Genomic DNA, 18,338 nt, shown 5'->3' on the forward strand with positions numbered 1-18,338 from the left:
AATTTGTTGAAATCCATTTTAATAAAAAATTTGAAAATGTGTCAAGTCCCAAAATTGTATCGTACACAATAAATCATGCGACACAAATTTAGAAAAATTAAGGTTAGCATAGGCAGTTTTTCATTAATACGTTAAAACTATTTCATTTAAAATTAAAATGTTTTAAATATGCTACAATTTTTTCAATTTAACGACGTTCATATGCGACGTAAAAGTTGTTTTTTTTTAAATTAAATTACAACAATCAAATTAGTTACAATTTTTTTAATTTGTCAATGTTTCTGTACGTCGTGTGTGTTGTAATTTTTATGTAAGAAAATGGAAAGGTGTAACAAGTAACAATTGTATCAAATTATTTTCGCATTAATGCGGCAATCGTGTTACATTTTCTTATAATGTAACGTCTGTAAGTGTTGTTCAGCCATCCTCCATGCGGATTTTTGAAAAGCTGGGAGGGAGCCAAGAGCTGCGGCCACATATGTTATTCTAAAACCATTAAATTACTAATAATATTTGTTAAAAAGTATTGTTAAATTGGATGATGTTTATTAATTAATGTAAATTCTAAAAAAGTAAAACTTTTAGTAATATTTATATATTATAATTCTAGTTATTATTTATTTATTTTGTTTTTTTACTCCTTTACCCTTGACAATGAGTTTTAAAAAAGACTTTGATATCAATTATGTTGCAATTTGTTTGTAAAGTTGCTCCTGAACTTAATTTTTTGGTAAGGTTTTATCTTATTTTATCTAATTATTGTATTTTTAGAATACCATAATTATATAATATTTTTTTAGGTGAACTATGCAACAGACTCAACAAGATTACTGATTGGATATGTAGCAGATTATTTATATTTGCGGAGGATTCCAAGTCCAATTTCAGAATATCTAGGCATGGAACTATCATAAGCTATAATTACTAGTAAAATATAGGTTTTTTAGCCAAAAAGATGAATACTCTAGAAATTCGACCAGATATCATTTATTTATACCTATATAGAGAGCCCCACGTTTTTATTGAAATCATAAGCGCATGGCCTAAAGAATGAATTGAATTTGAACTGAGTGTATTTTTTCTTGAAAAAAACTGTAAAATTATATTTTTAAACTATAAAATTCATTTTAAATATCTGCAAGTTAAAAAATGAAAAATCTGGGAAGCTTTTTAGTGTCCCTACTTTTTAGTAATAAAATTCATTCTTAGTGTGGTTGTTTCTTAAAGGACGCCTGCAAGAAATACCACGCTTTAACTGCTAAAAGACTGCCACAAGTAGACCCAATACCCCAAATTTAAAGCCTTCAGCTTCAATAACCAAAAAGTTCTAGGCATTTCAAAATAGCATTTTATGTACAATGAAAATTTTGAAAGATTTACAATGCTTATAAAAGAAAAAACAATATTAAATTACGTCGCCTAGACACAAAATTATGACTTTATCTTTGTCAGAAACTTAGAATGCCGGTAACTAAATACATTTTTACAATAAAAACACCACATCTCATAGTCAAAATCCATGAAAAAATTCGATTTAAATTGCATTTTTAAACGAAAATCTAACGAAAACAAAGGGGGAAACTAAGACAAGCTCAGCTGTGATTAGTTGTTTAGCTGATTCAGCCTTCTGATTGGCTTCAGTACACTCAGTACAGCGCAAGTTAAACTTAATTTTTTTAATGATTTTGACTATATAAATGGGTATTTTTATTGTAAAAATATAATTAGTTACTATTTGCCTAAATTTATGACAAAAATAAGCTTATAATTTTGTTTCTAGGCCACGTAGTTTAATTTCAAAATTTATAACATTAACACTGCAATTCTTTCAAAATTTTCATTGTACATAAAATGTCATTTTAAAATGCCTAGAACTTTTTTGTTATAGAAGCTGAAGCTTCAAATTTGGGGTATTGGGTCTACTTGTGGCAGTCTTTCAGCAGTTAAAGCGTGGTATTTCTTGCAGGCTTCCTTTAAATAACAAACATGCCATAGTTTGCAATAGATTATTTAAAAGATTAAAAATAATTTGTGTTGCTTGTGAGAGAAAACGCAAGAATTGCCAAGATATAGAGAAAAATGAAATGTTGTTCGTTCTTGTAAATCTGGTGCAAATGAAGGAACCAACAGGTCTTTGTAATACTTGTAAAACACATTTATAAACATATTTTTAATTATAAGTTACAAAATCAAAGTGATGTGTCTATTAAAAGCAAAACTTTTCTAAAAATAGTGTCGGTCATAGTTTTTTTCCGTTAGCTTAGGCATGATTATTCTATAAGTGTTAATGTTCGTTCGTCCTAGTGACCTATTCCAGTAAGATAATCAGAATTGCTATAATAATTTTTTGAAATCTTTATATACTTTTGAAATTTATTTTAAATTTTGAATGTCATCTGAGTTAATTAATGTATTTCTATACAAAAAAAACATATATTATTGTGGATTTAAAAGAACTTCATATAAAATAAATGAATAAAACTTGTTGAAATGATGTTAGATCTATGGAAAATAGAGGGTTTTATTATAAAATATGAAAAAAAATTAGGCCATGCACTTATGATTGAAATAAAGACGTGGGGCTCTCTAGATAGGTATAAATAATTGATATCTGGTCGAATTTCCATAGTTTAAATCTTTTTGGCTAAAAAACCTATATTTTACTAGTGTATAATACAAAGTAGCTTGATGTCTGTCCGTCTGAAGCTTAAGATAACCGCTGAACCAATTGGGCTCTTCTCTTCAGGGAATATACCTACTGGTCCTGTGATGGTTTTAAGCTGCGGGGTGAAACACCCCCAACTCCCTAAAACTAAAAAAACCACCCCCCCCCAAAAAAAAAATTATTTACATTTTTTGTAAAATCTCAGTATCTGCTGAACAAATTGGGCTCTACCCATCTGGGAATATACCTACTTGAGCTATTTTCTTGGGGAGGGGGGGGGACACCCTAACCTTCCCAAAAATAAAAATATCCCAACTTTTAATATTTAATTTTTTTTATTTTTAGAAACAAAAACCAGTATATGGGGTGGAGGAACCCCACTGCACCATGGGGCAAAGCCCCCATGAATCCCCCCCCCAAAAAAAAAAATTAAAATTTTTTTTTTTGATTTTAATTTTTGTGTATGCAAACAACCTGGGTTTAATTTTTATGATTTGAAAATTTTGTGTATACGGCAAGGAACCTTGGTTCAATTTTTAGAAATTGAAATTTTTGTGCATACAACGCACAACCTGGGTTTAATTTTACCACAGAGTAATTAAACAAAGAATAACTTTTTGAATATTTCTATTTAGGAGGGTTGACTTCCCATAACTTCATAGGGTGAAGCCCTTAGAGGCTAGGGGCGAAGCCACTAGTTGTTATATAATTTACTAAATTATTTTGATGTATTTAAATCTTAATTCAGTTTAACCCTTAACCCTTAACGGTATGGGGGAGGGGAACGTTGAATGCCCCCGTCCTCCGTTTTTTTCTATCTCATTTTCTGTGTGTGAAAGATAAAAAGCCCAAACTGTGTGACTTTTTAAATATGGATATGACACATAACTGAGAATTAAAATTTTTTTAGAACCCAGTAAAAGTGTCTGACTATGACGTCAGAAAAAATTAATAATTAACCAATTAGAGACCACTATATATTTTACCATTGGTCAATTTCAGTGAATACTGGCTTCTCATTGATTAATTGTTATTTTTTTCTGACGTCATAGTTCGACACTTTTACAAGGTTCATTTTTTTAATATCTCCATCCTGGCAGGCACAGGATGCCAGCAAACCTGGCAGGGTCTTCCAGGTAAAGAGCAAAAATTTATTTTTGACTTAAACAAAGCAATTTATGTTACCAAAATACCAAAATATCCTCATATAAAATACAGGTGTTTGAGTCAATTTCAGATTCCAGGTATGATCCTCCAGGTCTCCAGAAAACTTTAAAAGGCTCCTGTGACTGAATTTTTTTACTTAAAATTTTAAACTTTATATTCAATTAGTAGTAAGTAATGTACCTTAATGTAATGTACCTTAATGTAAATTTTATATTAAAGATTTCAAAAAATAAATTTTGACAGCTGCCAGCCTTCACAGCTGGTGGGAAAACGGCGTCGGATCTTTATGAAATTTGAATATGTTATGTAAATATGTAAGAAAAGCTTAAGTTTAAAATTTGAAATCTTTAAGTCAAAAATTGTGGTCACAGGAGGCTTTTATACTTTTATAGGCTGGAGGATCAGGACCTGAAGGATCATACCTGAAACCTGAGGTTATCTACATATATTTTATATAAGGGTTTATTACTAGAGGATATTTTAGTATTTTGGTAAGATTAAATGATTTGTTTGAGTGTAAAAAATATTTTTGCTCTTTAACTTGATGACCCTGCCAGGTTTGCTGGCATCCTGTGCCCACTAGGATGGAGATATTAAAAAAAATTTAACTGAACTCTCAATTATGTGTCATACCCATAATTAAAAAGTCACTCAGTTATAGCCCTCTATCTTTCACACACACAAAAAATGAGATCGAAAAAACAGTTATAGGTTAAAAAAGAATACTGATTAGTGTAGAATTTACATGAACAGTTCTGTAACTCATGAACAGGGAACTGTAATCCATTCCCAGGGAACTGTAATCCATTACCACCAGGTAGAAAAAAAAGAAGTATCAATAGAAATTCAAATACATGGTAAATTTCTTTTATCTTTTCTAATAAACAAATAAGTGAATAGTTTTTAGCAGCAATAGCAAAGCTACTGTGAATAGACCAAAATTTAAGTATTTTTTGTCAATTTGGTTCTTTAGTGTATAATTTGAAATTACCCACTGGCAAAATTACACCTTTATGTACATGAATACAATCGCCCACATCCCTTTACAATTCACATTATATTGAATGTTTATTGAAACTTTTCTTCATTCACTTGCAAGTTACTTTTTTCAAGTATTCTCATATTTTGTAATATATCTGAAAAATCAATAATAGTATAATAATGTTATTTATATTTCCAATAAGAAGATTTTATTGTGGTTTAGCAATATGAGTATCATATTCTTCTATTCTTCTATTTAAACATTACATTTTAATTTTGAGAAAACCTTATCTAGGCTTTATTAAAACAGAAAAGAATACTATTATGTTTGAGAACAAAAATTACTGAACAACATTGTTTAAGTATCTCAACAGTAAATAAGAACAAAGAAAACCAATTCATGATTGGAAAAGAATCAAACATGAATTTAGAAATTTGTAATACACAGTCATTGAGATTAATAGTACAGACTCTATAGTATGAATTACATCTAAACACTTTTTGAAAAATTATTTATTTTGAGATTCTAAGCACTTATAAGTTCTACTGTATATTTTTATTAAATTTTTATATGGGCTGACCTTTGAATTATTTAAATAACAAGCATAAAATCAATTATTTCAAGGAATGGAGAAAAACAACTTTTGACAAGACTACAGGGAGCATCACCACAAGTTTCATTTAAAGGTTCTATAATTAGCAATTTGAAAGGCATTAATTTTTCAAGTAATTTAATTATAAAAATTTATTGTAAATACACAAATAATGAAATTTTATGACACTGGAGATATAGACCTTGAAATGTTAGGACATAGGAGTTAATGGATAAATATGTTTTATTTTTGATTTACTCTAGAAAGAAATACAAACAGAAAATATCCATGGATATGTTCTTTAAGAACTTCTGGCTACAGGTATGTATATGAATTTTAAAATTGTAAGTTCTGAATCATAACATTTGAAATTGAATGGGAATTAAAATGTTTAGGAATCGATCACAGTTATAATAATATATACAGGGTGATTCAAATAAATCTCTCTTACTTTGTCTTTCATGTTCATCATGAAAATTCATTCACATTCTATAGAATAAACAGATATTAGAGCTTTTTAAAAAGGTCTCTAACATTTTTCCAGCTCTAATACTTATTTTAAGAAATTGCTGTAAAATCATCTTTTGTACAGCAAAAAAGTGAAAAATAAATTTGGTATTTAAGAGAAAACTAATTGGTAATTATAAAATCAATGAAAAACTGTTAAAAATATTTAGACTATACATATTTTATTGTTTGTGGATTTAAAGGAGCTCCTATTGTCATCATTTATAATTGTAATATCAATAAAGAACCGTAAAAAATATTTAGACTATACATATTTTATTGTTTTACAATTACACAATCAAAATATTTTTAATTGTATATCTATGTATTATTTAATAAATGATACATCCACTACCAGTTTCCTACTGTTCTAAGGGTCATTTTATTGAGGCACTTTGGCACAACATTGATAACAAAAATTATACTGAATACAACTGTGCATTACTAATAATACATCTCTCTAAAACCATTTGAGGGCACCTAAAATTGTGTTTCCATAATAAATTATTCCTCACTAGTTCTGGTTGCCTGTCATGTTAGTTGCACTAAAATAAGCTGAAAAATATCTTTTTAGACATTTGGTCCAACATTTTTAAACCTTAATTGCAACTTTTTCAGTTGTCAATAAGCAAAATTGATAATAACTGCATAATAAGCAGCATTAATTTTATTAACTCCATCTGTGTTACAAATCTAAATGTTTGTTTAGCACAGAATTGTGTCAATGAATTTTAGTTATACTGTAGCAAATTTAAAAATAGGAGTTTTAAGGCACTTTTATATCAAATTTAGCAAAATTTTGGTCATAATTCTGATTAACTAAGTAATTCCAAACATATGTCAAATTTTTAAAACTTGCTTCGCGATCACTTTAACATTGTGAATTTACAAAAGTTTTTAATTTTGTACTTATTATTTTTATTTAGAGGATATCATAAATGTGGAGTAAGCTTGATATATGGACCTAGAGGAGATGTTTCATATAGTCCAACTATTCTTGTGTCAGCTGCTCATTGTAATTTTGTATGCAAGGTAATAAGAAAATATATTTACCCAATTGTCTTTTAGTTGTATGTGCATGTACAGGTTAAATATTACAATCTAGGGCATATCCTAAACTAAACCTAGAAAAGTCAGTCATTGGTGAAGAAATACTTTTTAAAAGCCAGCAGGAAATACACTGCTCTAACACAAAACCTCAATTTGAAGCCTCCAGCTCTAATTGCACAAAAAGTTATAGGCATCTGAAAATGATATTATGGGGGGTTGAATTTCTTTACAATTTTTTATCTTAATATGTTAAGATTTACTCTCATAGGATTTTTTAGTATTTTGGTAACATAAAATGCTTAGCCTAAGTTAAAAAAAAAGTTTTGATCTTTTCCTGGATGACCCTGCCAGGTTGCTGGTTTTAAAAAAAAATACAACTCTATCAGTCAGCCCTCTATCATTCACACACAGAAAATAAGATAGAAAAAATCAGACCATTAAGGGTTAAACATAAATATTTTTTATATTTTTAGCAGTTTTTCAGCTGTTTTTTTCCTGCTTTAAATTTCAATGACAAAATTTGTGAAATACTTTTGGATTTAAAACCTAAATTATCACTAGCAACTTTTCAAATCACAATCATATCTTTTTGTATAAACATCTAGGATTCTGATGGGACAATTCTTGAAAGCTGTTGTTGTAATAATAGAGGAAATAATGGTTTTGTCATTAATTGCAGGTAAATATTAATAAATTATAATTAAAAAATGATCAACATTTGAACCTAAATTTATTCCAATATATTTTCTTCTTTGGGAAAAAGGAAGGTATTTTTTAAAATTAACTAATATGATTGGTAGTATATCTACAAATAATATTAATATTAATACAATTTATAAGAAAAATCTTTCGATTGAGATATTTTTTACTTAGATCAAGCATACATTGTGGAAATAATGCAAATATGGTAAAAGCAGAACCGGAAGATCTTGTTATTGTATGTGGAGAGGTCAGTGTAGAAACAGAGAATCAGTATAGTTCTTTGGAAAATGAGGTAATTTTGACATCATATAAGTACAAATACAAATAATCAAGATTTGTATTGTAAGTTTCTAAGGCTAATTGAATTTTCTGACTTAACTTTCTACTGTCTCACACAAATAAGTTTTGTTGGTACTAGGTCCAGCCCCAGTAAGATCAAACAATAAAAGCTACAATTGCTAGAACAATTAACCCTTTAAACTGCTTTTAACCTATTTATCAAAAATATACTCTGACACATGTAAAATGGAACTGCAGAGATAAAAATGAGAATAATAGCCCACATCGATTTTTATTAGGATTTTAAAGTTTATTTTTTACTATGGATAAAGTAAATTTTACTGAATTGTGAACTGTCTTTTCTTTTTGGGTAAATTCTTGCTTTGAAGCATTTTTCTTCATAATATGATAAAAAGATAATGATAGTAAAAAAATAGCTCTTTTGATTTTTTATGTTAATTCATTGATATATTGTAAAAAATTAATTTTTAATTAGTTTTGATAGATAAAATCAAAAGACCTAACTTTACTGTATACTAGCATACAATATTTATGAAGCAAGACACTCTAAGAGCTGAGTATTTTACCCACAAAGGAAAGAAACATCATGATTCAGTAAAATTTATTTATTCCATAGTAAAAAAAACTTTAAAATCCTTATAAAAATCAACGTGGGCAATTGTTCTCATTTTTGGCTTTGCAGTATGATTCTACAGGTGTCAGAGTATATTTTTGATATACCTTTCAAAAATAGGTTAAAAACAGTTTAAATAACAAACACCAGATAATTTCCACAATTCCTAAAGCATTTTGCCTTTTATTTAAATCGCATCAAAGAAAAAAATTTCAAAATTACAAATGTTCAGAAAGTTACCATTAAAACTATATTGCATAATATTTGTTGCAGTAATTCTTTTGCTGTATCTAGGGTATGTAGTTTAAGGGTTTGTATTTCTACTGCTTGTCATTCTAGCATTTGTTGCATCTTCTGTTTGAAAATCCAGGGTTATAAGTAGAACTGTTTTTTTTTTATCTTTAAGATATCTTGAGGTTAGAAAATTTATGGTTGCATAATCACAGCTGATATTCATACAGCTACCATATAGCTACCAATCCCTTTCATGTATTATGTGATCAAAACTTAATAGAAAACAAATTCCTGTTAACTCTATTAATTTACATTATAAAAAATACTTTTTTACATAGTTGGCCATGGAAGTTTTAGAGTATCACAATCATCCATCATATGACCCTAGGAACATCTTAAATGGCTATGACATAAGTGTCTACAAGGTTAATGATAGAATTTTGAGGGTAAGAACTTTTAAACAATATAATATCAAAAATAATTTTAATTACAAATTTATTGTTTATATCTATTTACATTAAATAGCCATAAAATCCACATTTTTAAAGTAATCCTCACCTAATTTTCAGCAAGAATATATTTTATAGTTTATATAAATGCTCCAAAAGTCACTATCCCCTTGTTTTCACAAACATGTTGGATTAGCAGTAGCCCCTTGGAATGGGTGAATTTTAAAACCTCAAACTTATGTTTAGAATTTTACCAATAATTACTTCAATCCAAGAAACATTTGGCCTGCTTGTCTCCCAAAAAGTGATTCAGATTATGACAAATGGTAAATTTAATATCTTATTGTCATATAATTATATGTGTAGTTCATGTACTGTAATGAACTTTTAATAAACTATAACTTTTAGTATGTCTGATTGACTGTTTTCTGTGTTCTGATTAAAACCAAAAAAATCAATAAAATATGTCTAATTAATTAAACAGAACTTTTGTCAAAAATAGTGTACAAATTGTTACAAATTTTAAAAATTGTTTTAGGTCAAAAATAAATCAATTGAACTTGAAGGGTAAAATTGCAGGATGGGATTCACCAGATGTAAACACTCGAAGTGTTGGTGGATACAAATCTGTATTATTTGATGACTTTGAAACTTCAACTTTTTTTCTAAAAGAGGCTTTGATGGAAAAAATAGATTGCAAGGACCATCCCTTAATGGGTACTAACACATACTATCCAGCCACAGGAGCCTGTTTCAGGTCGGAAATTAAAAATAGTAATAAATAGCTCTCAGGAATTTTGGTGATGAAGAACGATCTTAAATATATTAGCAATTATTTCAAATCTACTTAAATTTTTTGTTGTAACTTATAAATGGCTTCTTTGAGATGAAAAATTAGTTTATTGAATGAATATTTTATTAACTATTAATAAGAATGTGAATTTGCTGGTCTATTTTCAATTTTTTCATCTTATTCATAGAAATAATAGCATAATTTTCAAGTGTTAAAAATTTCTTTCAAATTATGAACATTTTTTTATATTTATTTTTGAAATGCACAGAGATCCAACCATGATGAGCTGTCCAAATTTTGGATTATCTGGATCTGGGCTAATGAGACCATATAAAAATGTAAGTACAATAATTAATCCATAGTAATTTTTTAATGTCAATTAAAATACAAATTTTGTAAACATTTCAACATTTTAAAAATACAAATTATTTAGCTATGCAAAAAATGATCAAAAATAATACAAATTAATTTTTATTATTCTGAAAAAGTAAAAACATATACTAATTTGAACATCAACAAAACTGGCATTACAGAAGACTTTCTAAAATAAGGTGGTAGAATTGAAAGATGTTTTACCTAGGATTTTTAACTGCAAATTTTTTTAATTTCAGTAAAATTTTGGGATTTTTAGTTCAGAAATATTTTTCAATTCTGCAAAAAAAAAAAGGGATTTAGTCTTTAATCTTTATAATTTTTGTATTTTCAGAATAGATATAGCTTCTTTGGTCCACTAAGCTTTCACAGGAAATGAAAATAAAGATTTTAGAAGGGGGATGCAAATAAAAATGATAGTCAAGCTTAAACCATGTTGCTTTTCCTTGTGCCCAATAAGAACTTAGTTTTATAGATTATGTAGGAAAAAATTTGTAAGACATAATTAAAAAAATAGTGATTAGTAGATATTTAGAAGAAGCCTGCAGTAAATACACTGCTCAAAATATCTTATAAGAAGACCCAATACCCCAAATTTGTTTCATATGCTTAATAAACCTTATACAAATTCTTAACAAGATTTTAACTATGATTGAACAACATTAATTTCTATTAAATTATACAATAGGATTTCCTATTGCATGCGGATAATTTTAGACACCTGAACTGAACTGATATTTATATAAAGATACTTATATTTTTCTCTAAAGTGTTTAATTTGGTGTTTTACCTTTTTGCTTTGATTTCACAGCAAAACTTTAAAATTGAAAACATCAAAAGTATGAGAGTTTGAGAAACATTAGAGACAGTTTATGGAAGCTTTAATACCTATCTATAATACTGGATTGTGAATAAATTCAAACAATGAAAATGAAAGACAAAATAAGACAATTAAGGAGATAAGGTAAATGTACTCCAAAGAGAAATGTAAAATTTTACCACTAAAAGTAATTTGAAAATTTTCAACATTGGTGAGGAACTAATCAATTTAGATGTTCTGAAGTTATTATAGGGTCCAAGTACATTCAGTGAAAAACTAACATTATTTTCAGAAGGATTTGGTAAATTTGCCTATCTTATTTATTACACTGATAAGTATTCTTTGTAATTTAAACAATATAGATCATTTATTTTAAATTGAAAATTTATACCATTTATGAAGGGGTTGTCAAGTACAATTTTTTGGTGATCTACCAAATGATGCAGACTTACCAGATGTTTTTATTAGAAAGTCAATCAATCCTTCATTCATTACAGGTTATTAATTTCATTTTGCTCATGCATAGATTCTGAATTAGAAACAGAAGAAATGCAATAATATTTGTTATCTAAAAACAATATACCCTTTAATTGTATATATGATGTTTCCATGGTTAAAGGGTTTTGTAAAAAAAAATATTTGAAACTAAAAACAAATTTTAGGTACCAAATCTCCCATAACGGCTTACCTGATTTTATTCTTTTTTCTAAATACTTGTATAGATGCTCGATGTTTTATGCCATGGATTGCAACAAAATATAGAATGAAAATGCCTCAAAATTATGAACTACCTAAATCCTGTTGGAATCTTGAGGGAAAAGGCAAAAAAATATCAAGGTAAATGTTGAATTCATAATAAGAATACTTTTCCTGTACAAATAACTTATAATAGAAATCATACATACTTCATACAGAAATTTTGATGTGTGTCATGGGCAAATTTAGAATTATATATTTCAGTCATTTTATTTAATAATTATTTGCAGAAAATTAAAAATAAAGCTATCAAATATTTTTTCGCGATGAGGTTTACCCTTTTTAAACTATTCAGCAGCAAATCTACCTGCAAGGCATTCACAGTCTTTGATGAATTATCTCCATGTGACTTTACTGTATCCAAGGTACTTATTCTTTCTTTCCTTCAGTGGTTTGATAGGTATATCAATTAAAATTGTTTACATGCAATATTGAAAAAAAGTACATGTAAAACTACTAACTTAAATTCTTAGAACAAAATTATCCTGAAAAGAAAAACAGCAAAACTTTTTTCTAATAAAATATTATATCCTCCTTGATTTACAATTGCCACTTTTAAAAACATTATTAGAATATGGCTTTGAATCATTGTTATTCAGCAATAAAACTGTTTCTAATGAATTTTAAAATAATTTGAAATTAAATTATTTTTTAATAAATATTAAGGATTTTTTTAATATGACTGAATGTTGGTCATATGACCAAGAAGGACATACAGACCATTCATTTTATTGTATGACAGGTAATATAACTTTTTTTTTTAAATCTGAAAATTATTTTGATACAATTTGTTACATGCTTAAGTTTTAAAACTGTTTTATAAAAAAAAACATTCTTGAAGAATGGCCAAATTTCAAGTTTTGCAGAGAATTGAATGCTAAAATGCTGTTACAAATTTTTTTATACTAAAAGTACTTAAAAGTGTTGCAGTTCCTTTACATATTACCATATATTTTAATACAAATGCAAATATATTCAAATTAACAGATTAACAAAATTTAAAAATTCCCAGAGAAAGGTAAAGGTACTTGTCGAAATGATTGTCCTGGAGTCAGAGAAGTTCAAGTGGGCATTGGAGCAATTGCTGCTGCTAGTACATTTGCTATTGCAGGTACTTGAGTAATTTTCAATTACTATATTTATTTTGTTATGCCTTTATCCAAGAGGGTAAATATATACAACTGGTTCTCAAATCAAAGATTGGTTACTAATTTAATTTGTTGACTTTTAGGTACAGTTGACCAAGTTAAGTTTAAGGTTTTGATAACTGGCATTTTCCCAAACTCTTGAAAGTTTATTATTTGCATTCTATAAGATTTCATTAATATCCTATAAAATGAATCTGAAATAACTTTAGTATAATTCTTAGGTAGTGCCTTGGTGCCACCATTCACATTTGCATCATCTGTGCTACTTGGCTCTGCATCTATGGCAATGTAAGAAATGAAAGTTTTTTTTGTAATATTTTATTTATTTAAATAACAACCCATGATTCAGTTATAAATTATATATGAGAAAAATATTTTCTCTTGTTAGTAAATTTGTGATTATATTATGATTTTACCCCATAATTAATAAATGTGATAAATTTTACTTAGGCAAAGGAGATGTCCAGAAGTGTGTAAGCTAAGCTTTGGTCAATGCTTGCGTGGTAGACGTTGCAGAGTGTTACAGAATAGCTCTCAAGCAGGTTCAACAAATAATGCCAGAAGAAGAGATAATTATTCTGCTAAGAGAAGAGATAAAACTGAAAAAACAGGATTCTTGCATGCAAGTCTTGGTTTCCTGTCCAAAATGTTTGACACTGTGTACAATTATATTTTTGAATAAGACTTTTCAAACACTAACAAATGCAAAAATATATTTAATCAATGTGTTCTTAGTCTTCCTAGATATCAAAACAATGCAGCCTATTTAATGCAAATTATATTGTACCTACCTTCTTGTAATGCTATGTTAATAATGTTATTTATATATGTTTGGTGATTTGTGAAATATATATATTGTTATTGGTTAATTTCAAAAATATTATGTTCTCAATCCTTGTATAAGAGTAACATGATGTCATTCTGTATGCCTACACCCAAAGAAGTTAATACTCAATAAATATTACTCTCATGAAAGGTTTAAACCTTTTGGGAGGATAGTACCTACAAGTATAAGTATATTTAGAAATATTACATAAAAAAATTTCAGTTTGTAAAATGTAAAGTAAAAACAATTGGTATTCTTTCCAGGGATATTTCTCTTTGAAGGGTAGTAGTACCCTCCAAAAAAAAGTTGTGAACTATTTCTAGCTAAGAAGCTTTACTGCAAAGGAAAACCATTTAAGTCTAGCGGGATCTTATGCTACCAAGACAGACAATCAACCTTTTACTTTTTAATAAGAAATAGTATACATAAGTTGAACTTTAACAAAATTTTAACAAGGATGACAACATCCATAAGCAGCGAAGCACTAAACATAGAAGGACAAACAGACAAAATAAATTATGGAGAAGATGTTCAGTTGGTAAATGTATGATAGTTCTTAGAAATCACGAAACCTTTATTATATACTGATAAAAAAATATTTTCAACGTCTTTTACTTGATTTCCTTTTCATACAGAAAAACTTTACCAAAAATTTCACTTGTCTATTTTAAATAGCAGCTAAGGAAATCGCATTTCCCCCATAGGGTTACGGACGGACTGGCTACCAGACAGACATTGTATGTTATAGAATAAAATACAAAAAAGACGTCACAAAGACATTCGTGTAACGATTATACAGTTGGTTCGCTTTATAATAAGTTGTAACTAACTGTTTATCTTAAAAAAATTTTAATCGATAGGAAAATATTCGCTTTTAATAGGTAATCATAGAAAGGCTTGGCTTTAAAAATTAAAATAAGAAACATGTGAACAATTCGTGCACAACACACTGTGGCCTAAATATTAGTATAGAATATATTAGAAAACATTTCATTCTCACGTATCATTTCTTTGCAAGGGTGGTAGGGGATATGGGACTGTAGATTACACTAGTACCCAATGTTTATAATCACGATATCTTATTCGTTGCCTTAGAAATATTGAGTACTTGGTTTTTGGTTTTAAACTAGAAGTGTTGAAACTTTTCAACCAATAATTGTAATCTGTGAAATTGTGTTTCTGGATTATATACCAATTTATGGTCTTATCCATTAAAGTCCCTGTTGGTATGCAGAGAGTTGATTTAGGCATGTTAGAATTGTCTTATTGATTTTAAACTTAATTCTTGTATTAATAAGATACTTTTTAGAAAGCGTAGCAAATCTAAAATCATCAAAAAAGTTTACAATTTTTTTTTACGTAATGCATTTACCCTATTCACCTGATTTTTGTAATAATGATTCCTGGGACAACTAGGATCAATGTTATAAGCAACGCTTCTCTGTAATAAATGTATTAAAAACAATATGCCGTATCTATACAGTTTTTTTTAGACTTATAGATGAATACACTGGTTTTTTTTTTCACCCTCTGCAAGATATTTACGCTCTTATTTTAGAGCATTACTTTTAAGGATATTATAAGGGGGACTGCCATTTACACATCCAGGAAAGTTACAGTGGATGTGTTTTCGCCAGTGCAATGGATGTATTTATGACAAACTGAATTTTTACTGTATAAATGACCGTAAAATTGATTCTCATGCCATAAATACATCCAACACTGGCAAAAATACATCCAATATTTTTATACATATGTCAAAAATACATCTGACACTGGCATTTACACATCCATACGTTTTCAATTATATGTCATAAATACATCCAACACTGGCATTTATACATCCATAGAAATTTAATTTAAAATAATAACAACCAATTTGATAGTACATATGGTCATACTTGATATTGTTCTAAAATGTATGTCTCTGTTTATTCGATCATGGCACTGGTAATAAAATAAAAATATTAAAGAAGGTGTATTAACTTTTTTACTTTTTATTTAAGATAGCTAGCCGGTTCTTTTAGTAAGTAGTAGATGTAAAATTTTTCATAGAATTCAGATATGCAATCGTTTTTTTTGTAGACCTCTTATTTTTTAAGTTATTTAAGTTTTTTTTTTTTTTAATTAAGTTGATTTTAAGGTACTAAAATGCAACAAAAAAAGGAAAAAAATGGCCATTATGAACAAAAATAGTAAGATCTTTAATTTGACACCTTACTTTTTGAATTTTGTCAGGTAATTATTGAAAAAATTGATTTTTTTAAACCCACGAGAATAAAAACTTTGAACTTAATTTTATCATTTCACAGGTAAAAAAAATATGGGTTCATATATACCTTTAGAATCAGAAAAATATTACGAATCCATTGTAAGCAAAATTGAAAAAAAGTAAAAAAAATACAAAATGAAAAAATGGTCTATTGTATTTTGTTGTACAGGCAACACTTTCGTCATCCCCTAGTTACCCCCTCTTTACCCCCTTCCCATTTTTATTCTCAATTCAAAAAATAAGGTGGTTGCCTGTATAATATAATATAATATTTTCATATAATTCCTTTTATTGTAGTTTATAAACTATATTGTAAACTTTTTATTTCAATTTTGCTTAGAATGGATTTGTAATATTTTTCTCATTCTAACAGTATATATAATGCCTATTTCTTATGCCTGGGAAATGATAAAATTTAGTTCAAAGTTTTTATTCTCGTGGGTTTAAAAAAAATCGTTTTTTTTCAATAATTACTTGACAGAATTGAAAAAGTAAGGTGTTAAATTAAAGATCTTACTATTTTTGTTCATAATGGCCATTTTCTTTCTTTTTTTTTGTTGCATTTTAGTACCTTAAGATCGACTTATTTTTTTTTTTTAAACTTAAATTACTTAAAAAATAAGAGGTCTACAAAAAAAACGATTGCACATCTGATTTCTATGAAAAATTTTATATCTACTTCTTACTAAAAGAACCGGTTAGCTATCTTAAATAAATAGTAAAAAAGTTAATACACCTTATTTTAATATTTATAGTGTCTTTTTTAGTGGTGAAACTACTCTTTAATTTACTTTGTCTGTCTGTCAGTACGTCCGTTAGTTAGTCAGTTAATATTGGGGAAATGTAATTTGCGATTTAGTATAAACAGCTGAAATTTTTAGTGAAGATTCCTATTACCTGTGCGCATCTATCTAGTTTATACATTTGTCTTTCATTCATGCTTCAAGAAAAATAAAATAGCTTTTTAAGGTTTTGTGATTTTTATTATTATTATTGCATATTCCCTATATTCCTTTTTCTTTCTATGGCAAACATTTGTTCGTTTATCCATCCATGTTTTTATGCTTCGTTACTTATAGATGTTGTATCCTTGTTTTGTATTTGATTTATATGACCAATGATTTATGACCAATCGGTTCAGTGGCTTCTGAATTCCTAATAGCCAGACAGAAAACCATAAATATCTTAAATACATACATAACTGGGAGGATGGGGACATTGGACTGTTAATTACATTTGTACCCAAAGTTTTATAATCACCATTCTTTTAACTTAAATCTCTGGAAGCTTTGGTTGCTTATTAACTAGTAGTGTACAAACTTTTGAACCAATAATTATAATCCTAATAGATAATAATAATTTATTGTCCATTGTCTTATCCCTGAAGATCCCTACATACATTTCATTTTTGAAACACTAATCTTTTCTACATTCAAGATCAATCCATAGCCATTATGCATTATTATATTACTAGCGGCTACGCCCCTAAAGGCCTCTAGTGGCACTTTAAATGTTTTTTTTTAATATTTAAAATATGTCTATTGCGTTAGACGTTTATGTTCGTGTTGAACTCTCTTTCTAAAATCGAGAACGTAAAAAAAATTTCAATTTTTTTAAAAATTTCAATTTTTTTAAAAATTTCTCTTGGGAGCGTGGTGGTACCCTCCCCCAAAATAGTTAAAAACCTTCCCGGGACCTATGAGAATCTACCCTGTTAAGGAGAACCCGATTGATTCAACGGTTAGCGAGATCCTTTAGTACAGACACACATTCAAACAGACAAACATCCTGTTACTTTAGTATAAGGATATTACTAGTGGTTGTCCCCCTAGAAACTAGAATCTAGTTATTGTTCGGCTGTCCATACTACTCATTTATAGCTTCGATTTTATGGATGTTTGTCATCCTTGTTCATTTATTAAGATATATGAGGGGGAGTGTTTTGTCGGAGTGCGCCGCAATTTACGTTTGAATAAATATACTATAAAGCTGATGGAGGATAAGGTTGAGTGGGGAGGGGGGATTGAAGACTTTTTGCAAACCCAACTGACTGATGTGGGTATTTTTTTCTACTTTCACTTTTTAATCAA

At 28.2% G+C, this 18,338-nt stretch overlaps 1 protein-coding gene across 2 annotated transcripts; it reads left to right on the forward strand.

The window, feature by feature from the left end:
* Window positions 1-616: 616 nt before the first annotated feature.
* LOC145320108 (uncharacterized) lies at window positions 617-14,028 on the forward strand. Of its 2 annotated transcripts, none has more exons than XM_080162548.1 (20): window positions 617-730; window positions 801-897; window positions 4,605-4,689; window positions 5,439-5,500; window positions 5,670-5,727; window positions 6,840-6,945; window positions 7,569-7,642; window positions 7,837-7,957; window positions 9,151-9,258; window positions 9,508-9,587; window positions 9,800-10,018; window positions 10,323-10,392; window positions 10,761-10,796; window positions 11,647-11,743; window positions 11,969-12,083; window positions 12,298-12,367; window positions 12,669-12,744; window positions 13,015-13,113; window positions 13,372-13,438; window positions 13,601-14,028. In XM_080162548.1, exons 1-20 carry the CDS (start codon window positions 686-688, stop codon window positions 13,830-13,832), a joined length of 1,917 nt encoding a protein of 638 aa, XP_080018674.1. In that variant the 5' UTR covers window positions 617-685; the 3' UTR covers window positions 13,833-14,028. The 2 variants fall into 2 exon arrangements, with proteins under 2 accessions (XP_080018674.1, XP_080018675.1); XM_080162549.1 differs by having other exon boundaries at window positions 12,301-12,367.
* The last annotated feature ends 4,310 nt before the right edge of the window (window positions 14,029-18,338 follow it).

This window comes from Acartia tonsa, chromosome 5, assembly GCF_053477335.1.
Source record: "Acartia tonsa isolate MP-2025a chromosome 5, ASM5347733v1, whole genome shotgun sequence".
Classification (NCBI taxonomy): Eukaryota; Metazoa; Arthropoda; class Copepoda; order Calanoida; family Acartiidae; genus Acartia; species Acartia tonsa.

Bases quoted from the DNA above. Each gene is read 5' to 3' on its own strand.
- LOC145320108 (XM_080162548.1), top strand. From the start codon at position 686: ATGTTGCAATTTGTTTGTAAAGTTGCTCCTGAACTTAATTTTTTG. The intron at 5,501-5,669 runs GTTCTATAATTA...GATTTACTCTAG, and splicing joins ACCACAAGTTTCATTTAAAG to AAAGAAATACAAACAGAAAA. The intron at 12,368-12,668 runs GTACTTATTCTT...ATAAATATTAAG, and splicing joins GTGACTTTACTGTATCCAAG to GATTTTTTTAATATGACTGA.